This window comes from Sinohyriopsis cumingii, chromosome 4 (genome assembly GCF_028554795.1).
Source record: "Sinohyriopsis cumingii isolate HCF-2022 chromosome 4, ASM2855479v2, whole genome shotgun sequence".
Classification (NCBI taxonomy): Eukaryota; Metazoa; Mollusca; class Bivalvia; order Unionida; family Unionidae; genus Sinohyriopsis; species Sinohyriopsis cumingii.
The window spans coordinates 115602692-115629575 of NC_142964.1; the positions used below are offsets into that span (position 1 = coordinate 115602692).

The window sequence follows — 26884 nt, forward strand, 5'->3', positions numbered from 1 at the left end:
GCGCTATCCCATCAGGAATCCAAAATTTTTGTCTTAAATGTCCCTCACTCACTGACACTACTCAAATCATCAGCCAAGCTGAAAAAACATAAAATATAATTAGATTCCAGAAACCTAGCTGATAATAAATGTTTTTTACACAGTAATCACTCATTTTCAAGTTCAAATGGACAAGTAAGCATGCAATGAACAGTCTCAGATTCACAGTGATAAATCAGAAGTATGAAGAAACTTAAACATATTTTTTTTACCTCTAACCTCGATCTCATGGTCAAGCGATGAATGGATGTGTCACGTGTCATAATCATAATATACCAAGAAATGTATGGGGACAATCCATCATGGATTTATGAAAAATAAAGGCAAATGTAATATTTTAAAACCCAATCTGTGATTAATTTTCAATGTCTATAACCTTATTAACAGGTAAAAGAGGTTAAGTGAGCAAATACAGTAAAATCTGTCTTGAGAGACCACTGTTACGTGAGACCACCTGTTTTGAGAGACCTGGATTGCCATGCACTGATTTATTGATTTTATAATGTTGTGACTTGTTACGAGAGACCATCTGTTTTGAGAGACCATTATTTTTTGTGAGGGGGTTCTTTCAAGACAGGTCCTACTGTAATAGAATAAGTTATTTTAATAATTTATGCCAAGTACAATAAAAAGTTTTCAAAGAGATTAGGAAATATATGCAATTGAAAATTTCAACCAAAACCTAAACTGTTGACACTGATGTTGGAAAAGTGACTACGAGGTTTCACTTCCCAATAATATGGGCTCAGAAAGTGAAGAACTATGGAAAGCAAAGAGCACATATCAACCACTGACAAAATATATGTACCAAATTTCACATAAATCTTCTGAGTGGTTTTAGAGTTGTGCTCTGGAATCAAAAGAGTAAATGATAAATTGAAAACAATAAAATATTTAAACTCAAAAACTGTGCACAGCAAAAAGCATATCCGTACCAAAAATATGCAAAAATCAAATTTATCTTAGATAGTTTTGGAGTTTTGTCCTGGGAAAGGAAGAGTAGATTATGGATGAATGGATTTATGTGCAAATGGACAAAAATGTTAAAAGTATTGAAAATAAATTGTGAAAAGCAAAAAGGCATATATGGATCACTGGAATCAAATGTGTCACACTCATATTCTGAGTTGTTTGGAGTCAAAAAACTAAAGTCTAACTGATGTTCTAATTATGCTACACTATTTTCATGGTAACATACAAATATTTAATGTAGAAAAGTTTAAGTACTTGAAGGTAAAGGAGCCCCTAAACAACTTGCTCGTCAGGTGCACCAAGTTTGATTTAAATATCAGTCGAGAGTTATTTTCTGGAAACAAAAATGTTTACACACAAAATGATGGAAAGATGGGTACCCCTCCATTACATATCAGCACGATAAAAGTACATGGTGCCTATTTTTCACACAGACCTATATATCCCTAAAATAGATAACAGAACTAACAACTATGAAGATTAAACACAAGTCTGTCAATGGGACAGATGCTCTATTGTCTGAAAAAGGTCCAAAACTTCAAGATGAGGTAATTTCTTCTTTTTAACTGCCAAGTTTTGAAATCATTTCTGATCTCCTGAATAATACAATTTTCAAATTAGCCACTGTGGCAGCTATACTGGACAAATTGGACACCATTACAACACTTTTGGTGAAAATCTCACCTTGATATAGTAAAACCTGTTCTGAGACACAACTTACCTGCACTGACCAGGGTTTCCATGTGCAGATTTATTCATTATGTAGTGTTATGGCCTGTCATTAGACCCTCCCAGTCTTGAGAGACCATTATTTTTTGGCAGAGGAGGTGGTCTTTCAAGACAGGATCTTCCATATGATGGTCCATTCAGGAGAATTAGTGACAAGATTTTCAATATGTTCATTGCAGAAGCCACAATAAAGGGTCAGATCAGCACCATTTGTTTTGTTGGGGGGGGTCAACTAGATATCATAGCACAACTTTCCATTTAGGATGAGCAGCAATAAGAGTTTTCAAGATGGGTGTCATAGTGGCCATGCTGGATGTAAGATTGACACCATTTTCAATTAGCTGTTTAGTATCAACTAGACATCAAGAAGTCTTTTACTGAAAATTCCATGCTGGTACAACCAACCATTCAGGAGTAGCTATAACAAGACTTTCTAGATAGCCATTGTGGCAGCCATATTGGATGTCCAAGCAGAACAATTTTTATTAAGATTCAACTATACATCATAAGAAGCCTTCTGGTGAAAACACATGTCAATACGAGTTTTTGTTCAGGAGGTGCAGTGATAAGATTTTAAAAATGGTTGTCATGGCAGTCATACTGGATGTCAGCATGGTACCATTTTCATTATGTCGAACCACCAACAAAGAAGTCTTTTAGTGAAAAATCCATGCTGATATGGCTATCTGTTCCAGAGAAGTAGAAATCGTAAGATGGCTGCTGTAGCGGACACAATGGATATCTGAGCAGCATCGTTTTGTTGAGTTTAGGTCCAACTAGACCTTGGGATGAATGTGTGTGTTGAGTTTAGGTCCAACTAGGCCTTGGGATGAATGTGTGTGTTGAGTTTAGGTCCAACTAGGCCTTGGGATGAATGTGTGTGTTGAGTTTAGGTCCAACTAGACCTTGGGATGAATGTGTGTGTAGAGTTAAGGTCCAACTAGACCATGGGATGAATGTGTGTGTAGAGTTAAGGTCCAACTAGACCATGGGATGAATGTGTGTGTAGAGTTAAGGTCCAACTAGACCTTGGGATGAATATGTGTGTAGAGTTAAGGTCCAACTAGACCTTGGGATGAATATGTGTGTAGAGTTAAGGTCCAACTAGACCTTGGGATGAATATGTGTGTAGAGTTTCATGGCAATCTGTATGTTGTTTAGCAATAACAAATCTGTTTCTAGTCTATGACCAGTAAATTTAAATAAAATGGCCACAACAAACATATTTGTCAAGCTATATACAGAGAACCGTAAGTCAGATATAAAATTTATGAATCAGTTGAAAAATATCCCCAGTTGCTATCAGGGTCTATCTTACTTGTTCCACTGATCACTCATAACAAATAGAAGAGACCAAGATCTGCTAGTGCAATATGTGACAGCATATCTGGATCTGTGCAGCTTGCATTTGGACTCAACTTATTAACAAGTTATACAATATATGACAAGGAAAATAATAAGCAATTTATAAGCCTGCCTTCACTTTCCTTATGGGTATCTGTGTCAAAGACCTTAATCATTTTGTTACAGAAAATATTCCCACTCAAATACATATACTTTTCTCAATGTACCCCAAAAGAGGAATCTATGACCTCCAACCTGCACAAATTTTATGAATTTTTAAATATCTATTAACCCTGGTAGTGCTGTGTTGTTTTAGGATGACCTTGAAACCAGTGCTGATTTGTTTCTAACTGCCATCTCTGTGTATGCTTAAATGTTTCAGAACAATACAGACTTTTGGGGCCAAATCCATATAACAACTACAAAAATAGTATTTGTAATCAGATTGCTGTGAAATTGTACAGTGATGCATATATGCATGCAGATTGCAAACACTAAAAATATCGGTGAAACTGTTGTGTGTTCATGGTTACCATCGCAACCAAATAGAGAAAATGGGTGGGAAAATAATTTTTGACAACAAAAACAATCGAATATAGTGTATACTTTTCCATCAAATATAGTCATTCTGAATGTGTACATGGACAGTTAATTTCTTTCTACATATTACATATCCTCAGTTCATTACTTTTAGGCCTATGCTAGATAATTAAAACTTTACTTTCAAACATGTCTCAACATTTCAGAATGGTATGATATTTAGATGGTGCAATATTTATGTAGTTATTATTCACAAATTTACCCATATAAAACATAATTCTATTCTCTAGTATAATTTATTGATAAAGATCAAATACTAATCATACTGAAATTGATAAATAATTATAGATTTACTTTGGTTGCCATAGCAACCAAAAAGTAATGTTAGTTTTTGAAAGGTTTAAAAGACTATTTAAAAAAAATAGTGTTGGCAGAATCTTTTATCTAACTAAATACAGCATTCATTGTTCAAAGAACTCAATGTTATCAATTTGTTTTAATTATGAAGGTAAAATAATAATTATCATAATGTAGAACAATTATATTTGTCATGATTTAGGGTGAAGGGAATACTGTTTTTACAATGAAGTCAAACTAACGGAAAACTAGTTATCTCATTTGAAAATTATTGAAAGGAAGCTGCCTTACAGATTTTGATGTAAACATCTCTATAAGCAATTTAAGTTGGTTGCAAGAATAAATATGATGAATACAAGTATCTTTATACATGTGACAAATGTAATAACTGACACAAAATCCAAATGCAGGTTTGTTATCGACTGCAGTGAACTCTTATTTCATCACATCATGTAAAGGAAACAAATATAACTTTTTCTTTCAAAATAAAAATTACTGTTAAAAAGGTTAGGATTTCACACATGGAATTAATGACTTTTAGGGTCATTTCTAGACTCAGACTACATAAACTTTTCTTTTTGCCATCATCATTACTAAATCTTATGTGCATCATAACTTTCCTTTACGATCTATTAATATGCAGACTGAATTTGATTTCTTTAATAGCTTTAATAATTAATGCATTCTTTAATATATGACAGCAAATACGGTTTTTGAATAACTTTCTTTACAACTCAAGTTGTTTTAAAGTCTCATTTTAAATACATCTTATAATGTTCAGCTATTTTTTTTTCATTTTTTTTTTTTTCTGATCTTTTCAGACTCTTAGTTTGGCCCACCTTTCTAACTGTAGTTTTACCCGTAGGCTTAGTGTATTTGTTCAAGGTGAATGCTATTTGTTACAGTTTTTAATTTTTGTTTGTTTTCTTTAATTAAGTATTTTTTTTGGTAGATTGTATTGGTTGTGCCTGTGCGCTTTCTCATCTTGTATATTTTTGTTTGTCTTCTTTAATTAAGTATTTATTTTGGGTAACTTGTATTGGTTGTGCCTGAGCGCTTTCTCATATTGTATTTTTTTTTCCTTTCTATTGGATATTTTGGGTCATTTCAGATCCTCTTGTGAAATTTTTTTATTCATTTTCCACAACTGTCAGTGGCCTTCCAAATAGACGTATTTAATTCTTTTACATTCTAGTGTCTACATCTGAATGATTTGAATGCAATATCATCAGATAGAGCAATATTATCACAGCCATTAGTCTGGGTCTTCTTGTGACACAACTGAGTTGTGTACCAATATTTGGTTATATATGGTAATGAAACAGCCAAAAAATGCCAGTGTGCTACCAAGATAGCTCTATGATCTTTACCGCCAAGTGAAGAAGAAATAAACAACAGTATGAACACTAAGATGAAGTTTGAAACACTGATGAGCTCTTGTGTCTGGTACACATGTATGATAGTGATATTGGTTATCACGTATTCTTTTGAGTGGAGCTGTACATTTGAGAGGCCTGAAAGTCATTATTACCAAAATTAACATAAATATTTCTCACTGATTATAAATTATAAAGCGAGGTTTTCAATGATAATTAATAACTGCAACTTGCCAAAAATATATGACGTAAAAATTCTCAGCAACAATCTTAACAGATCATAACTTCTGCATTGTAAAACATTTGAGGAAAAAAAATGATATCAAGTTTTATTATGTTACCTCAGAAACTAGCTCTATCTTAAAGAAACAAAACGAACTGAAGAGGAAAAATGAAAAAGATTTCTACCGGTCAAAAGTTCAGACATTGGATGAAGGTCTTGGTTATTAGATTCCAAAGTCACATACATTTCACACTGCTGTTGTAAGAGTGGGTTAAATTAAGAAGTGAATCTCTCTCTTTCTCTCATCCATTTCTTTTTCAAATGGTTTGTTGACAGAGAAAGAGAGAGAAAGATATAGAGAAGCAGAGCAAAATGAACTTTATAATGTGATAGAAATAATGTGATTTTTTTTTTTAATGTTAGACATGGAAGGAATATGTTGGGAGTCAACACTCACACACCCCACCCCCCCGTAAAATGAATGGTTGGTCCCTTTCAAGCTTGTACAGTTCTTACTCTTGATGATACAATGTATCACCCAATATAAGAAAAGGCTCTGCACATGACAGACTCATTGACAAACTTAGCTACTATACAGTTTCAGCTCAATATAGTGTAACTTTAAAGTTGCTACTGAATGGGATGGCCATGTCATAGCACTTGTATATCAACAAGTGATAGTTTCAGAGCACTTTCATATCAACACGTGGTATATTCCCGCAGAAAATTAATTCTCAAAATTTGGAAAACTCCGCATATTGCTATTTATTCCTCCACACAAAGCCCTAACAAACTGTATTCTAATTTGGACTATCCCATATACAGTAATCAGTGCCAATTTGGGTATGGGACAGCTGCGAGACTGCAACTACTTGTCAGCTATCATATTGTTTACATCAACGTCCACTGCTGACAACGTACCTTCCTGGGCAAATAAGTCTGTTTAAATATTTGTTTCACTGATGTTCTGTTACAGTTATGCAGAGCCATGATCTTCGAGACAATTACATATGCTATCTCCCTGTTATTATTAGCACATGATTAATGATTGGCCTAGATTGGACATCCGTAGACATCACTGTCCTGTGCCATAAAAATATATGTTATCCGCACACAGAGCTAGGTGATGTTTGACCATAAATATATGGTTCCCGCATACAAAGCAGATGATGTCATCCATAAATATATGGCTTCCGCACTACCAGGGTTAAGCTACTATTTTATAAAGAACTGGTGACAGGTTACTGTTTCCTATACTTCAAAATGAAATATCCATTATATAGGGATTAGATATTTTTCTATGTGAATGATTAAAAAATGCACACCAACTATAATTTAATTGCTCCATAGTTTTGTATTGCTTGGACATTCTTCTGAGAGTTAAATACTAAAACATTTCACCAACAATCATCCTTAAGCATTATACAACATTAAACCTGAAGGTCTCAGAATATTCAGGTGTTAGACTCACAATGAAAGCAGTTATACTCCTGTATGTGGACTCCCACTGAAAACAGCTTTGAATAAAGCGACCAGTCTCCATGAAGGTGCTGATTAACTGAGACACTCGGTCTATGTTCTTCTTCATTGTCTGAAAGATGACACAAAAGCACAAGTTCACAAGGATTCTTTTGACAGGGTGATTGAGAATAGAGTCTGGGCCTTATAATAATAATAATAATAATAATAACAAAAATGACTTTATTTAAAGAGGGTAACACAATTAAAGTAAGAACTAATCTACCTTGAGGGTCTCATACAAAGGAATTTATTTTATCTGCATCTCAGATGCCATTGGATATATTGGGTTCCATTCTGTACAAAAATAAAACTCATTTTTCATACAGCCCAGACAGTTGTTCTCAAGAAGTGCCAACAGCTTTCAAGCAGTATTTTTCTTATGGGAATTAAACTTCTCCATATACCACCTTATTGATTACTGCACAAATAAGTACCAAAGTAGTAGTTGTTGTTGTTGTTGTTGTAGGGTTTAATGCCATTTTTCAGCACGCGATAGGCTATACATGGCAGCCAGTATTAATGATGGAGGAAGAAACCGGGAAATCCCCGGAAAGAACCACCGACCCTCGAGAAGCTACTGGCAAGCTTTCTCACATATCCACATTGGCCGAATCCGAGACTCAAACCCACGCAGACAGAGGTGAGATGGCAGTGATCCGTAACGGAGAGTTCTTTAGACCACTCGGCCACTCGGGGCCCCGTACCAAAGTAGAAAAAAAACCCCTAAAAAACCTAACTAACTGGCTTGCCACTACAGCTAGGGTTGATACTACATCTGGTAACTACGAGTATTGTGTCATTTGATCCATCCAATTTTATCCTGCTATATTTAGTTAATATTTTTGTAAAATATATAAATATAAAATATTCTGAATTGTGAACAAGAATACAGTGAACTGCACATCATAAGCCTAGTTTCACTTCAAGCCATCAAAAACTATTGGATAAGTTATGCTAATGACAGGATCAAGTTCCAGGTACATACCATGACTATATTTGGAGTGCTACCAGAAGGACAAAACCTTTACACTAGGTTAACATGTGAATAACAAAATCATTACGGAAAAGTCCTTGTGATCAACTTTTACCTTGGATAGTTACAAATAATGCAAATAACAAATGATCAAGTTTTATGAACACAACATCTGGAGATCTTTTGGGATCACAAAACTCATACTCTTGGGATAACATGTAAGTAATAAAGTCAGATTGTGAAAAAGTAGATCACAGTGACCTGTTATTACCCAGGGATGCTTCAGAATGATTCTAGGGCACAATGACAACATTCTACATGGATATCATGCCTACAATTGGAAATTACCCAGTAAGACAAAATTTCTGTACTGGGGTTAACCTGGAAATTAATGTAAGAAAAGAAATGTAGATCACACATATTCCCCTGGGGTTGTTCATAACGATGCAAAAAAGAAACTGACCATGTACCATGAACAAACATTACCTGCAGCTTATGATTTGCCTGAAAACCAACACAATCCACTAGAGTTAACCTTTAATACCAAAGTCATTTGTATACAAAAAGAGTTAACCTTTAATACCAAAGTCATTTGTGTACAAAAAGAGGTGACTGGTTTTTCCATTGGTGTGCTTCAGAATGATGCACACAGCTGACACAAGCAGCAGTAAAATAAAACCTAAGCAATATAAACTCTAAGCAGGGGTGTGTTGTGTGTGTGACTCAGATTTTTAATGTAGCTTTAACAATTTTTCAGTCATATCGCTACAATGTCTGCAGTGTGGCAGTTTATAGTGATGTCTAGCACTGGGGCATCATGCCACAGACATGTAGCATGATGTCCCACCCAGTCACATTATCCTGACACCAGGCCAACCAATAGTAACACTAAACTCTTAATGTTGAGCGCCAAACAAGGTAGCTGTTAGTACCATTTTTGTAAATCTTTGGTATGACTCAGCTGGGGATCGAACCTACGACCTCCTGCAAATGAGGCAGATGCTCTAACCACTAGACAACCAGAGCAGTTGCGTCTAAGCAGGTGAGAAAATGCTAATATATTTTGGAGAGTGTGAGCTTCACAGACAGACATTAGTTCAAACTTATAACCTTCTTATTGTGAATATCCATGAAGAATAGGTGTATTCCAATTTCAAACCAATAAAAAATACTCATGAACTTTCAACAGGTAAAAAAGTCTTCTTCTTACTGATATTTTAAATCTTGGGTCAGGTTGCATATATTTTTCTTCTTTGGGATTGACAGTTCTTACAGCAGCTTTTACCTGAAATAAAGTAAAAAGATTACAATATGGCACTGAACATTTACTTGTTAATCAGGATGCAAATGATGCACGTCCTCTCAAATCAAACTGTGTATCATTTATGCATTTTCTGGTACACAGTAACAGAATGATCATTGTTTTCAAGCTATGTTAACATTGGTAGATGGCAGTTGCAAGATCTGCTTATTATTTGCAACTAGAGATCTACAATCTACAATTGTTAGAATGCAAACATTTGTTTGCAGACAAAACTGGTGTTATAATAGAATTGGCATTATAAGGCATTTTGATGGTACCAACAATAAAGAGGATGGATGGATGAATGGATAGTTGGATGGATAAGTCAGTAGGTAGATACACAGATTAGGTACATAGAAAGATATACATTTTTGTGGTGTCAACTTTATGGCTCAAGGAAAATGAAGTTTTTTTATTGGTACTTAAATTTGTGGACTGAGAAAAGCATCCAGTTATTTTTATAGAAGGGCCATTATACGTGTAAAAGATGTACAAAACTTTTTTAACTTGTGTATCATGACACTGTCAGAAAGTGACACTGGGAGTAATACTAAATAATATGCTCCACTTTATCGATATGTGTCTTCTTTCAAACGCAAGCTCTTCATAAAATCTGATCAAGGCAAAGGACAGAGAACTCAAGTTCTTCTGTGGAAACCACTGCTCTTCTTTCAATCTTCTAATCTTGACATTTGACCCATCTGACATTTTACCCATTTGACATTTGACCCACTGATCCCAAACTCCATAGTTGGCTTTAATGTCTCAAATGCAAGACATGTATAAAGTCTAACCATAGTTTGCATCACAAGGCTTTAGTTATCTGGTGAAGAAAATTACTGTTCTTCACAGAGTCACTCTGACCTTGACTTTGACCTTTTGACCCCAAAAGAAGTCTTCCTTTGTCTTAAATTCAAGCCATCTACAAAGTTTAGTCTGGATAAGTAGTACAAAAATTAGTAATGATTTTTGGTACAAACCTTGTATAGTTTTGTGGAAATCACTTTTCCTTATTTGAGTCTCTGTGACCTTAGCCACCAAACTTTTCATCATGAGATAAACAGACATCCTCCTTGTCTTAAATGCAAGCCATCCACAAACTTTGGTCAACACAGATGATAAAGAACTTTATATATTATGAGCAAAATGTTTTGGCTCCAAAATCAAAAGGTTTCATTCTTATCTCAAATGCATGCAACATACAAAAGCTGGACAAGGTAACTTGGTACACAAGTCATGTTTTTATGTGGAAACAAATTTACTACTTTAGGTGGTTAGACCTTGACATTTGATCTTTTGAGTTTGAAATTACTAAGTTTCTCTTTTATCCCAAATGCAAGGTACATAAAAAGTCTGGTGATAGCAGAAGGAAGAGACTCAATATATTCTGCAAAAATTTAAATGAGGAAAAGATGAAAAATCAAAATTATAACATCTGACATGCTCTATTTAATGCCAAGCATATAATAAGTTGTAAAAAGTCACACATTTTTTTGTTTTAGCAAATTTATTTATCTTAAGTCAAAGCCATATCTGTAATAATGATACATAAAATCAGTAAGATCCGACACCATCTAAATAATGACAAAAACTTACATGGTTAAAAATAAAATCCATTTCAAGTTGAATTGAGCCTTTAGTTTTATGTAGTAATTTTCTGTCTTTGAGTGCATACCATCTCCGTTCACCAGATCGTATCTGAAACAATAAAAAAAAGCCATCAAAAGTTCATTCCAAATGTTATTGTTTGACATCATTAATTTACAACATTTTAAACCAATCTCTTTCATTTTATATGGGTTAACCTTCTGCAGGCTTTGGGATGTAGAATAGGCCAGATGTACTCTCGTGCATGATTAATGGAGCTAGAAGCCACAATGTAGAGTAGTAAGAATTCAAGACTTGGAACTGTAATGGCACGGGTTGGCACGGGTTCAAATCCAGGCCCATAAATGGATCAACATGGGTCAACTATAATGGTGTATCTCTGCACAAGGCACTTGAGTCCAATTTCCTCAGAACTAAATAACCTACCTGAGTTGCTGTGCCATATTCGTTTTAGTCATTAAGCATGTAGGATATCATAACTCACAATGATACCATATAAGACCAAAGCTTGACTGTCTGATGTATCAGAATGTACAAGGGATCTCAAAAGATTAATATAAATCATCTCATATTAAATCTATGAAAACAGCACTCCAGTAAGATCCTTAATTTTTTTGTAACAGGTGTACCACACCTAGAAAAAGAGCAGCAGAAGCTAAGCAAGGAAGTACAAGCTTATTTAGCAATGTATGTTTCATATCTAGGTGTGTAGGTGTGTGTGTATGTGGAGGGGGGGGTAATATTAGATAACCCTCTTTTGAGGTTACCTGGATCTGCCAGTTAGCTACAAAATCCTTACCTTCAGGAGTGGAATGGACACTTTGCCTAGAAACTCCACCTTCTTATCTCTGTCCTCATCATACACTGTCACCTCCAACACTGAGTGAATGTCCTTCACATTGCTGTAACCATACAGAGGAAATAAACACAATGATTACTGAGGCTTTACCAAGGGTCTACAATGAAGTATCATTTCAAAACTGAATTACCTTCCTTTAATCTCTCTTAGAAATATGGAATAAAAAGGTGTGAAAAATTTGCTAAGTTGCAATCTGTGTTTGACTTCATATAAAGGGAAATTTGCACGCTTTGAGTAAATATATCTTTGAATGAAGAAAATGCAACAAAGCTTAAGAAAACTTCATTCCAACAAGAATGCAGTTGCCACCCTTTGTTTCAAGTCAATTTTTGGAAATGTGGTTATGTCCCTTTCTGAACTGATATGAGGTAGATATGTTCTGTGTTGCAATGGTGTATGATTGGTATAAAATCTGGGTTACCACAATGGAATATGGCTGGTATAAAACCTGGGATCCTATTTCAAACTGTGGAGTATGAATGGGATAAAACCTGACCTCCTATTTCAATGTGGAATACAATGGGATAAAAGCTGGGCTCCTATTTTAGAGTGTGGCATTATGACTGGGATAAAACCTGGGTTCCTTCAATGGCATATAACTGATAAAACTTCAACTCTTATGTCAATTGAAGTGTAACGGGATAAAAGATGGTCTCCTAATTTAGAGTGTGACATTATGACTGGGATAAAACCTGGGCTCATTTTTAAAAGTGGAATATGACCGGTATAAACCACTCTCCTATTTAAAATGTGGAATCATGACTGGGATATAAAAACAACGCTCCTATTTCAACATGTAGAGTGTGATAGGGATAAAAGCAGGGCTTCTATTTTAAAAAGGGAATTATACAATTTGTATATACGGTGAATTCATTATTATTTTTTGGATATAATTGAACTCCAATATATATACAGATATTATCTTCCATTCAAGTTTCTAGGTCATTTTATGGCTATAGAATTGTCAGTAAGTCTTTAAAACCCAACATAATCCTTCTTATTCTGTCATCAAACAATGTAAAAAAATTAGAAATTTACTTTTAATTGGTACCATGTGGCCATTATTGTCTTGAGATAAAAGACTAAAGGCTAATACATACATACCAATCAGGCATCCCCAGATCCCATATTTGCTGAACATGTTGCAGGACATGTCCAGCAAATATTGGGATTTCAAGATCCCCAATGTAGTACACAAGTTTTGAACAGCATATGCTCTGAACAAATGGACATTCATAGGATATTTCAAAATATCATTATATCAAATTGCCTTTGATTTGTTTATCCATGAAACTGTCAAATAAACACGGCAAACAAAGTAAAATATGAAGCTCACTATGCATAGGTTACAGATTGTGTCAAAAGTGTCACCGACTAAATGTAATTAAAAGGTTACTAAGGTCTAGTTTCTTTCTTGGACGATCAAAAGAAGTGTCATTAACTAAGCTTGTCACAGTTCAACTACATGAAGGCTATTTATTCTGTTCACAATTAGCTGGTTAAATGGGGGCAAACGAGAGCAACTTATGCCTTTAGTAAACAAGAGTGCAGTACAGTCACAAATTATTATATATATTTTTTTTTAATTTGGTAGGCTTACAATATGTCTAGATCAGGCAATAAAAAGTATTAGTCCATTCCTACTGTTTGGGAGAGCACTACTCACTATGTCAAAGCATATGCATAATAATGATGTAAACGGAAATTCTTAATTGGTGCTTGCAGATATGAGATTTACAATATATAACAAATGAAGCAATAAACAAAAAGCTCTGCTGTTTCCCAACGATATTGTTTGGGGTCCCTATCTAGATAACAATAAACTGGGGTTTCCCAAAGGTACTGTTTGGGGTCCTATCTAGATAACAATAAACTGGGATTTCCCAAAGGTATTGTTTGGGGTCCCTATCTAGATAACAATAAACTGGGTTTTCCCAAAGGTATTGTTTGGGGTCCCTATCTAGATAACAATAAACTGTGGTTTCCCAAGGGTATTGTTTGGGGTCCCTATCTAGATAACAATAAACTGGGGTTTCCCAAGGGTATTGTTTGGGGTCCCTATCTAGATAACAATAAACTGGGGTTTCCCAAAGGTATTGTTTGGGGTCCTATCTAGATAACAATAAACTGGGGTTTCCCAAATGCACTGTTTGGGGTCCATATCTAGATAACAATAAACTGGGTTTTCCCAAAGGTATTGTTTGGGGTCCCTATCTAGATAACAATAAACTGGGGTTTCCCAAGGGTGCTGTTTGGGGTCCCTATCTAGATAACAATAAACTGGGGTTTCACAAGGGTATTGTTTGGGGTCCCTATCTAGATAACAATAAACTGGTTTCCCAAGGGTATTGTTTGGTGTCCATATATAGATAACAATAAACTGTGATTTCCCAAGGGTACTGTTTGGTGTCCCTATCTGGATAACAATAAACTATGGTTTACCAATGGTATTGTTTGAGGTCCCTATCTAGATAATAATAAACTGGTTTCCTAATGAAGTTTAGTGTCCACTACTAGGCAACAATAAACAGTGGTTTTCCATGGGTACCATTTGGAGTCCCTAGCTAGATAGCAATAAAAATGTGGTTTTCCAATGGTATTTTTTGGGGTCCCTACCTAGATGACAATAAACTTAAGTTTTCCCAAAGGAACTGTTTCGGCCCCATATCCAGATAACAATAATCTGTGGTTTTCCAAATTACTGTTTGAGGTCCCTAATGAGACAAATTTTAAGGTCATTGAAATAAGACTATTTAAATCTCAGTTAATTGCAAGAGAATTGATATTTTACTCTCTAATTTGTATCAGATGGATTACAAAAACCAAAATACAATGTTAAATCATATCAAATTCCAGAACAGAAATGTGTTTAGCAGAAGCAAGCTAGAACAGCACAAGCTACCTCTATCAACACCTCTAGACTAAACATACCTCCTCATAAAGAACACACCCATAAATCACAATAAAAATCAGCAAATAAATATCCTGAAGGTATGAAAAACCAATCAACATAGGACTGTGCACATCTTGATTTTGCTGACGGAATATTACCATGATTATATCCAGTTTCAAACACTGGCAGCGAATATCTCTATCATTAAATAACTATTGTTGTAAATCACATAACATTCAAACAGCATTTTTGTTAGTGGATTGCCACTTTTGTCATTCTGGTTGTTTTCATGGGTTTTACACCATTTTCCAGTACATGACAGGCTATACATGGCAGCCAGTATATATGGTGGAGGAAGAACCCGGAAAACACTAGGGAGAACCACTGACCCACACTGGCTGAGCCTGAGATTTGAACCCACATGGACAGATGTGAGATGTCAGTGATCTGTTAAGACAAGCACCTTATGCCACCTGGGATCTCCATCACTAATTTGACTTATTTGTATCGTGTTATCATAACATCATGACTGTCTGTGAGTCTTTCATCACATTAATTTCAATAGCTATCAATCTTGCACTTTTACCTCATTTCCACATTTACATCAAATTTTACCTTCTGTCTAAACTCAAAACATTTTAAATGTATTTTGTCATTTTTGTTTTATATGTACTGGCTGGCTGCCATTTTGTTAATAAACTCGGCTTTTACAGCCAAGAATGTGAGCCAAGTAATTATACATTACAGAGGTTTAAAGTCCTGTTGGTACCGTAGCTTACTACGTTTATTCTGGTGGTATGTACCACAGAACCTGTCCAATATACTGGTACTTTGACAGTTTCCATTAGTTAAAGTACGTATGAAAATTCCCATGTAATCTTTTGAAGAATTTAATAACAATAATAGCAGATTTTAATTTCTCATCACAAAATAATTCTAACTTTTTTTGGACATAATAGTTGTATCTGCCACAAATTAATTTAGAATATTACAAAAATAATTCATATTTATAAACCTTTCATCACATGATGGCAGCAAACTGGAATGTTGTTAAATATATTCTGACCAAATTCAATTTTGGAATAAAAGTTGACTTTTTTAAAAAATGTCATTTTTTCAGTTATTTACTAGTGTATGTTAATGTGCTATATACACGTATTCCTCCATAGTACAAAACAAATCATCCAAGATATTTAGAAGAACAGCTGTTCTGTTTGAATTTCTTTTTATTTATCTTGCCTGCCATATATTTTCTTGTTTGTCATGTCAGTTTGTTTTATGCTGACTAGTACATATTATCACTGGCTTTATTGGCATTTACATTGGCATCCCACTTAAGTTTCCCTGCCCTGGTATTGGCATCCCAAAGTTTCCCTGCCTATTACATCAATAGTACAGCTAGTAGACTATAGGCTACAGCATCAAAATTTCCCATTATTATCAATCAACAAGCTCTCTTATGTCAGCAAAATGTCTTGTACAGAATGTCAGCTATAATAGTGCAAGATGAATCATCCTAATTTAGTTACAGTGTTTAGATGACAACTTAACCCTTTACCTCATGCAAGCGCCTTTGGACACCTCTACTCCATTTGCATGGAAGCACCTTTTGATGTCTGCTGTAAACATCAGCCATTTTAAGCCGGTTTTCGTAGCGCCACCTTCGAGGAAAACCCCCTATTAAATACTACATTCATTTCTGCGAATGACAATTACATCAGATCATGTGGTCACTGTTTATGCTCTGGTCAATATCTACTATTTAAAGTAACCGGTTCATAATCTCCACTCTCCAAAATGGAGGTCGCGGATTTCATTCAGCACTTATGAAGTTTTCACGATTAGAATCACAACTATGAAAGCTTCAATAATTTAGGTAAAGGCTCTAATATTGATGTAGGCAGCAATTAGTTTTTATAAATTATCAAATTCAGATAACTTAGTGATGTAGACGCGGACAAAAAGCTTGTAAATTTCGAGTATGAGAAATGGCAGCAACGGTTGGTCATGTGGTCTCACTGACTTGACGGTGAACGAGTTCTCTCAAGATTTTAAAGCACATCAAAAATTCTTCCGTGAAAAATAATTACACAGCTATAACAATCAGACTTTACTCTTTAATTTACAAAAATGTAAAATGGTTAAAATTGCTGTTAAACGTAATATACACTACATTGTTTAACAGTTAACAGGCAGGCCGATGCATATGGAGTTGAATAGGTAACAGGTGTTCTATTTATAGCGCACTGCACTTCGTAACTATGCTCTATGAGGTAAAGGGTTAAGAAACAATTAACATACACACAGCAAATTCTAATATAATATAATTGCATTATACCATGGTACATATAATGGTATTTACAGAATTACCACAGTACACAGTGGTACAAACTTTTTTCATTGTACCTAACTCAGCTTCATTATACACTGGAGCTGGCTAAGAAAAGTCCACACATGGAATCAGACTTTTGCATTAGACATCCAAAGAGGACTCATGTCTGACACAAAATTCTGACCAATGTGTGGAATATTTCTATACATCACCATGCACAGGAAGAATTCTATTAGACTTGTTCCTTGACGGTCACATACAGAAAGGTTTCACAGTTACAGCATTCATGAACTTACAATGTGAAAACTTTGTTCCACTCTGGGTTGAGAGTCTTGTATTCAGTCTGTGTCTGGAGTCTGGAATTCACTAACTCTAGGACACAAAATGGATCACTTTTACCCCCTATGTCAGCTGCCATGAGACCCTGAGCTTTGTACACTGAAACAATTTGTAAAAGAGAATGGACACAAATTACAAAATTCATGCCACGAAAAAAAGAATCCTTTCAAGGAACTGATGCTCTACTGAACAAGAACTGGAAGGAATTAATAAGTCCATTTCTTTCAATACTTTAATTTTTTTGTTTCTACTAACTTTGGAAATCATCTAAGATATTCCTGAAAAACTCTAACATGCTGATAAATGTAGTATAAAATTTAAGCGATGACCTTTGACCTTGAACCTGGGGACAAGTATCTTCACAAAATTTCACAATGAATTATTTCATTCTTAAACATGAACTCTGAAATATGTTTGTTAAACTAGGCTGAGGTGAAGGCCCTGTAGCGCAATGGGTTTTGGGGCATACATAGGGTTGGAGGGAAATTCATTTCATCTAAATTAGTTTGGGAGTTAGCAGTCTCCTTTGCTTCAATTTCTGGAATTTTTCATTTTAAAGCAAAAAATGATTTTAATTCATTCATATCATTGATATTTCATTCTTTTTACATTTTTAACTCTTGCTATCAGATTTCAAAACATTTTTACTCATTAGTCTAGCTGAGATTACTTGAGCCATGATCCTTTTTATATTGATGGTAGGGCTTTTAAAGCTAAGGTCAAATGCATAAACATTTTCAGCATAGATGCCAGATGCAGCAATTTTGCACTTGTGTTGTTTCCATGGCATTTCTACACCGATTTTAATATACTGTATTCTGACATCAATTTTCTACTTTTAGGTACAACAGTACCAGAAATGTACCAATCTGGGACTTTTATCTTTGATTACCGTGATATTGTGCAAGATCTACTTTAAAGGTCACAATGAAATTGACCTTTGACCCCAAATCAAACAGCTTATTCCATTCAGTAAGTGTAGGACCTCCACAAACTATAGTCAAGTTATGTAGTCTTGAACTTAAGTTATTAAACAAAACCCATTTTCTACTTACAGTTGGTGACCCTGACTTTTTTATTTGATTCTGAAATAGATACACTTCTTCCTCTTGCCCACCATGTGATGTCATAGTAATGTTATTGTGCAAAAACCATTTTTTTTTTGCAGTCACAGTGACCTTAACCAATGATCTTTTGACCAGAACTCTAATAGGGTGTTTCCTTACAAGTAAAAGCTATCCATAAAGTTTTGTTAACGGTAGATGATGGATTGAGTTGTTGTGCAGAAACAAATTATCTTTTTCAGTCAAAATGACAATGACCTTGGACATTATAACCTCAAAATGGATTGTCTTCTTCCTTATAACAAGTGCAAACCATCCATAAGGTCTGGTCCAGTGACCCGGACATTGGACATTTTGATCCCAAAGATAACAGAGTTCTTCATAATCACATATGCAAGTTATCTGCAAAATATGTTAACTGTAGATGATGGAGAACCAGAGTTTTATGCAGACACTAGTTTTCTTCTTTTAGTTAGTGACCTTGACCACTGACTCCAAGATCAAGTGGGTTCTTCCTTACCACGTGCACACCTTTCACAACGTTGATAACTGTATATGGTGTACAACTGGGATTATTATGCAGAAACCAGTTGTTTTATTTCTGTCACAATGGCCCTGATCCTATGAGTCTGAAATTGATATGATTCTTCCTTACCCCATGTACAAGCCACCCACAAAGTTTGGCAACTTTAGATGAATGATACTTCAAGTTATTGAGCAGAAACCAAATTGGTAACAGAAAGATGGAAAGAAGAATAGGCATCATGATCAAACACTCTGCCTTACAGTAAGCATATACAAATATAAAAGCCAGAGAGACACTCTTTATAAGTCAATCAACTCTGTAAAATATGGTCAAAACCTCATCATCACTGAACTCATCAGATCTTTTTTAAATGAATCTGACTGAAACCAAAGAGACTGTATGTTCATAAGCCACAGGAGTGCCTGTTCTAAGATGATATAAGGCAATAACACTTTGAAATACAAGCCACAGGAGTGCCTATTCTAAGATGATATAAGGCAATAACACTTTGAAATAGAAGCCACAGGAGTGCCTATTCTAAGATGATATAAGGCAATAACACTTTGAAATACAAGCCACAGGAGTGCCTATTCTAAGATGATACAAGGCAATAACACTTTGAAATACAAGCCACAGGAGTGCCTGTCCAAAGATGATATAAGGCAATAACATTTTGAAATACAAGCCACAGGAGTGCCTATTCTAAGATGATAGAAGGCAATAACACTTTGAAATACAAGCCACAGGAGTGCCTATTCTAAGATGATATAAGGCAATAACACTTTGAAATACAAGCTACAGGAGTGCCTGTTCTAAGATGATATAAGGCAATAACACTTTGAAATAGAAGCCACAGGAGTGCCTATTCTAAGATGATAGAAGGCAATAACACTTTGAAATAGAAGCCACAGGAGTGCCTATTCTAAGATGATAGAAGGTAATAACACTTTGAAATACAAGCCATGGGAGTGCCTATTCTAAGATGATAGAAGGCAATAACACTTTCAAATAGAAGCCACAGGAGTGCCTACTCTAAGATGATAGAAGGCAATAACACTTTGAAATACAAGCCATGGGAGTGCCTATTCTAAGATGACAGAAGGCAATAACACTGAAATACAAGCCACAGGAGTGCCTATTCTAAGATGATATATGACAATAACACTGAAATACAAGCCACGAGTGCCTATTCTATGATAATATAAGGCAATAATACTTTGAAATACAAGCCACATGAGTGCCTACTCTAAGATGATACAAGGCAATAACACATTGAAATACAAGTCTCAGGAGTGCCTACTCTAAGATGATACAAGGCAATAACACACTGAAATACAAACCACAGAAGTGCCTCTTCTACGATAATATAAAGCAATAACACACTGAAATACAAGCCTCAGGAGTGCCTACTCTAAGATGATACAAGGCAATAACACACTGAAATACAAACCACAGGAGTGCCTCTTCTACGATAATATAAGGCAATAACACTTTGAAATAGAAGCCAAATCGTCTCATCAATGAGCACATCCAAACTCTTGCTTCTTGGCAAATATGGTTGAAATTAAATTATAAATTGCAGATGCCAGTGTTCACAAGGCAGCGAATTAGAAATGCCATTGCATTGACGATCATGGGCAATAACTGCAAAAAACAACTGCTAAATATATAAAAGCTTCATGCTGAACATTGCTCACAAAGTTGAACATTAACAATGCCAATGCTTATACAATTGAGGGTCATAATTCCCAAAAATATTATCATCCAACTTATATGAGCTCTTGTTGAGATAAAGCTTTGCAGAAAATGTGGTTAAAATAAATCTTGATATAAATGTTGAAGCGAGGTTGTGAATTAGAAACACCTATTATAAGATAATCAATGGTGACAAGTTGAAGAAACATTTGAAGAGATGTGCTTATACTCAAGCTTTCTCAAGTTCTTATTGAGATTAAGCCTCACAGTAAATATGGTTGAAATCAGATAATAAATGTAGAGCCAGGAGTGTTTTACCAGGCTGCTAATTAGCAGTACCTAATCTCTGACTGTAATTCTAAGAAATATACACAGAATGCGCTCATAATTGATCTCACCCAACCTGTTGTTGACATGAAGTTTTATAGTAAACTGGATTCAAATCCAATAATAAATCTGGATGATATAGCATTAATAAGGCAGACTGATAAACACACAGAGGAATGGATGGAAACCCATCACCTGAGCAACGACGGGCAAAAAATCTCATCTTATTAGCAAGTATTTATAGTACCTATATACTGCTAACAAATACAAAACATAAACAGGCATGCATACATACCTTTCACCTGCAGCCATCCAACATCTTTCAAATTATGAAACATCTTAGCCAAACCCTGAAAAAGAGTGATTATCACAGTCACAGTTATGATGCAGAGATCACAAGAAAAACAGTTTCTACTAAGCGTGTAGCAGGATGTGATTTGCAAGCTATCCTTCAAAACAAGGTAAAAGTATTGTGGTCCGCTCTAGGATGCAAATGCAAAACAACCTGGGTAACAATAAATGAAAAGGTACTGAAATAAGACCCCAGACAATATTTATTCTGGCAGTGGTAAATTAGGACAGCTGAATAGGTTACTCTGATCCACTTTAAAGTACAATACATACAGTCATCCATAGACACACAAAGATAAAAAAAAATTAATGGACAAAATAAAAATGCACACCTGATGAAAACCATAACTCTTGTGGAAGTGTGACTGCAGCAAAATATAATTTTCTACACATGAAGTGTCCTAAGCCAAGTTATATCTTGTCATTTAGCACTATTCCTCCACTAATGCCTTGTCACTTGGGACCATGATCCCAGAATATAGTCCAGTAAAGCATTAAGACTTGGCACTATGCTCCATCCTGTAGCCCAGTAATGCCTTGCATCTTGGTACTATGCTTCACCCTTTAGTCCAGTAATGCCTTGTGACTTGGCACTATGCTCAACCCTGTCGCTCAGAAATGCCTTGTGACTTGGCACTATGCTAATCCCAGTAGCTCAGTAATGCCTCGTGACTTGGCACTATGCTCCACCCTGTAGCCCAGTAATGCCTCGTGACTTGGCACTATGCTCCACCCTGTAGCCCAGTAATGCATTGTGACTTGGCACTAGATGAATACCTATAACTTTCTTACAATGGATTTTGTTATAATGCAGGAGATTATAGTGAAATAGAGGTATGTACATATGTATATACAGTTATACCAGCCCTAGTTGTCACCATTATTTTGTGGTCACCTCTTCACAACAGCCATTCTAATTGTTCCCCTGGCAACAAGCATGTATCTACATGGACTGCTCAGACTATGCAAACTAAATCTTTGCTTCATGAGGAAGGCATTGTTTAGATAAATGAATGTCATGTAAATCGAGCCATTTTTAATCCTTCTTGTGCTTTGTAATGAAGACTCACAGATAATTTAACTAAAAGGTGTCAATATATCAAATTTGAAAGAGGCAGATTTTATCACTGTGGTAGAGGGTTGAAGCAATTTTGTTTCCTGGATGGTGGGAAAAGGTGTTGTGTTATCGCAGCAGAACTGGAAATTGTCTTTATGCCAGTGTGTCAAGTATAGTTATTTAGCTCAATCTATTTGCCATGAATTAAATCTATCTCTATCTCTTAAAAAGTTTGTTTTAAGGATTTTCACAAATATAGCCATTATGTATTTTCATATAAATCTCACAGAATGTTAAATTTTATATTTCATCTTGTTGTACATTTATTTGGAAGGCTTCACATATTAATTTTTTGTGGAACTCATTTGTACAACATAACTTAACCTTTTGTTGGCACCATAAAGTCACAATATGTTGAAGCATTGTAAAACACTACTACATACATACATACATACATACATACATTCATTGTTGTTGTTGTGGGGTTTAACGCCATTTTCAGCACAAGATTAACAGTATTAATAGTGGAGGAAGAACCTGGGAAAACCCCCAGAAAGAACCACCAACCCACGATAAGCTACTGGCAAGCTTTCTCACATACCCACATAGGCCAAATCCGAGACTCGAACCCATGCAGACAGAGGTGAGATGGCAGTGATCTGTAACAGTGAGCGCTTTAGACCACTCAGCCCCCTATCTATCTACCTACCTACCTACATACATACATACATACTTGAGAAAAGTCAGGAGTTACATACCTTTTCACTAGTTTTGTGGTCATTCAGTATTTAAATACTGGCAAAGTTTTGGTTGATGAATCACGAAGAATATCCACATATGGCTTCTTTTGATTTCATGTTGATCACAAACTTCTCACATAAGCTGACTGTCTTTTTTATCTTGGCGAGTCGAGCAAGTGATTGATCTAGGTACTATATTTTTTTCAAGCACAAACAGCTATTTCCCTTAGTCTAACTTATACAAGTTGGCCAATAAAAGATTGTTCTCTGTATGCTCTCCATCAGCTGTAAAACTAGGATTAGTCATTATTTTAAGTTGATTTAGTTCTTAGGATGGCTTAAAGTGAGCAGGGTACATACAGTAATCTTGTGCTGAACATAAATTTGCAAGACAAGAATATGACTGTACATGTATTTTAGGATTTTCATGAATAGTGCATATAAAACAATATCAATAATAATAATAATAATAAACATAATATTCAGTGCATGGTATTTTATTCAAAAACAAATTTTAAAGGTCAACCTGTGTAAAGATGTCACCTGAATAAAAAGGTCAGTTTTGCCTTTTACCATGGGTGGTTGTTATCGACAGGTTTGACTGTATATGGATGAGAATCTGATTAGTGGGTAACTGGGTCAGTACAATAGAATGCATATTCATGTCACCGTTTACAAATCTGATTATGTGTGAATGCATATGTGTACGTGTGCAATGAAATCTGCATTACAGCTGAGAAAATAATGCCATCAGAATACGAGATAAAACAGAACATTATTACTCTTACAATTAATTAGCATTAACTGTAATGTGCTTCAAATGCAGATTACCAAATTTTAAATCCAAACATGGTTCTTACATATTTTTTGATAATCTGGTTGCGCTGTTGCTGAGTAAAGCAGAAGTTCTGCAAGTCCGAGATGGTTTCACTTCCCGTGGTTCCACTGATTGTAAGCAGCAATTTGATGAACCCAGCTGAATCTTCAAGAGGCTGCTCAATCATATGAGTCTTCTCACACTCAAGTTGTGACAAGTCTATCTCGGCCCTGTATCAATAATCAACAGGAAGCAATAAACAATAATGATATTTTTCCTCATCATAATAGACCATGTTACCAACCTAATAAATCTGTCAAAAAGCTGGGGGTGGCTTATTATCGAAGATATCCATAGTAACAGCTTGTCAAAACTTTGTAGAAAGAAAAGGAGGTGGGAGCAAGCTAATCACCACACATGCTTATCACTGATATATATGGTAAATAGCAGTTTGAAGGCTATGTATTCATTTTGCAAAAACTAAAAGAAGGGTTACTCAAAACACAATGTCTTCCCTGCAAACTCAAAAACAATGCATGGTATACAACTGTCCCACAGAATTAAAAATAACATTTAAATATATATAATGACAGTGATAACTGCCATTGGATGTGATTGTATTTAAATTTCACTTTCTGCTTAGGAATGAAAGAAAACAAGAAAGAAGAATAAAACAGACAACTTATACAGTTGATTTCAAACTTAGTTAACATTTTTTAATCTACAGAAGAAGGGTTAAATTATCATTGTTTTATATTTTTCGTAAATTGTCACCAAACTAATGGAATTCAAGAATCAATCAGCAGAAACTGTATGCAGTTTTCTATACAACTCTGGCAGTAAAATTTCTCTGAGGGGAAAAGGAAAATTAATATTTTAGGAATAAGAACGTAGTTTGATTGCAGGTGAAGTTAATCTACAGTGAAGAGTCCTTATAAAGATTTGCAATAATGACAAACCTTCAATTTACTTTCAGCAAACAATATTTAATATTTAAATTATGTCATCAGCTTGCATAATTACCTCCCTTACAATCAGTGTCTGCTATCATACTAAACTGTTTATCTTTCCAAAACCATAATGAAATATTGTGCTAACTTGTCAAAACTTTCCAAGTTACAAATACTGCTAATTGCTATATTTTGTCTTAAAATTTAAGAGATATGCAGCTGCACATGCATCTAGGAAAATGACCACAATTATTACATGTGGGTAAACCAACAAAAATGTTAGAAGTACAGTATCCAAAAGTCCAATTTTATACTGTCGCTGATTAACATTTCCATTACTAACAAACCATTGTGGGCTGACCCAAATGAAAGAAGACAAACATTTCCAAGGGAGGTAAATTTGAGAATGAAAACTTATCTGGGTTACCTGCCCATGAAATCATCCCTTCCTACATCATGGTCATAGAGTGTTATCTCCAGATGGCTTGTCTGTCCCTCATACATTCGCAAGTCAAACTGCTCCAACCATTTGGGATTCAGGGTTTTACTTTTGAACTGTTAATTATAAATACTAAATTTAGTTACAGGGACTCTTCACATTACATACATGAATTTAAACATACAAGTCAGTTTAGGACAAATCATGAGATTTACAAAATTAAGTAGGTTGTTTTTGCTTCAAATGAGGAGAATTTTCAATGAGAATGGCAAATATTTCATTGCATCAAATGTCTTTGACTTTCTTATCCCAATGAGGACCCAAGGCTTGCATAACTATTTTAGTAGTTTGTTTTAACTTCTGTCTGATTTTTAAGTGACAGAACTTTGACTTGATCTGAAAAATGTGCTACCATGATGTGCACATTTTAAATTTCAAAAGAATGTTAATTTGTTTACACTTGTAATTTTTGTTCATTTGCATGCTCAAAATTGAATCTATGAAAATCCTTCCTCTTCTGAGGTCAAAACTCCTTACCAAATTTTGGAGATCTCCAGATTCGTCCTGACATGACCTGTCTTTTCTGTCGTATGTATGGTGATGCATGATTTCACTGCATGCATTTGCACATACTAGAAATAACATGCAGACATTTAATCATTGTGTGAGTGTATGACAGCTGTTATATACAAACACCACACAGTCTTGGGACAATGAATGACTGCATAGCTCAGTCCCAAAACTAACATGTTTAAACATTCTGACTAGTGTGATCATTGCAAGACTGACAATTCCAGAGAGCAAAACACATTCTGACTAGTGTGATCATTGCATGTTGGACAACTGCTGACAGCAAGACAAATTCTGACTAGTGTCATCACTGCCATGTTGGACAATTGCTGACAGCAAAACACATTCGGACTAGTGTGATGACTGCATGTTGGACAATCCCTGACAGCATCTTACTAGTGAGATCATTGCATGTTGGACAATCCCTGACAGCATATGACAAGTGTGGCCATTGCAAGTTTGCCAATCCCTGACAGCACTGCATATAAAGACATTTTTCAATGCTGAGAAAACTTCAGGAAAGTTAAAATTATCCTATACTCATTTTTGTCTCTGTTTACTTTACATTATCAAACTCATGCAGTATTTTATGATACTGAAAGCTTTGATATTGCACACACAAGTACAGCAGATGTGCCTAAAAATAGTATAGTATAATAGGAACTACTTTGTAAACAAACCATATACACTCATGTAGTAGATGCTTTAGGTTTAGGTCGATTAGATCTGTTTGTGAATGAACTAAACAAGCCGTTTCGTCCATTTGAAGGTATAGATTATAAAATCAACGTTGTGGACGAGTTCACAGAGTCAGAAACGAAACTTTCCAACAAGCACATTAATGAATGTGATATTTACAATGTCAACAACAAACGTCAGAGATGAAATAATTTAAAAATACTAGGCAGTGCTATGTGTGTAATAATATTGTTATTCATTG

At 35.1% G+C, this 26884-nt stretch overlaps 1 protein-coding gene across 6 annotated transcripts in view; it reads right to left on the minus strand.

Annotated features, from left to right (window-relative positions):
• The window catches only part of LOC149801933 (multiple C2 and transmembrane domain-containing protein 1-like), a 237077-nt gene that overhangs the window by 27647 nt on the left and 182546 nt on the right, over positions 1-26884 (minus strand). For all 6 annotated transcript variants that reach the window (XM_089956319.1, XM_089956318.1, XM_089956316.1 and 3 more), the window contains 8 exons: positions 25363-25490; positions 24029-24215; positions 21316-21370; positions 17366-17507; positions 11785-11887; positions 10974-11075; positions 9285-9359; positions 7052-7171 (listed from right to left, as the gene is read on the minus strand). In XM_089956319.1, the coding sequence (XP_089812445.1) occupies positions 7052-7171; positions 9285-9359; positions 10974-11075; positions 11785-11887; positions 17366-17507; positions 21316-21370; positions 24029-24215; positions 25363-25490 (912 nt within the window). The remainder of the gene's footprint in view (positions 1-7051; positions 7172-9284; positions 9360-10973; positions 11076-11784; positions 11888-17365; positions 17508-21315; positions 21371-24028; positions 24216-25362; positions 25491-26884) is intronic.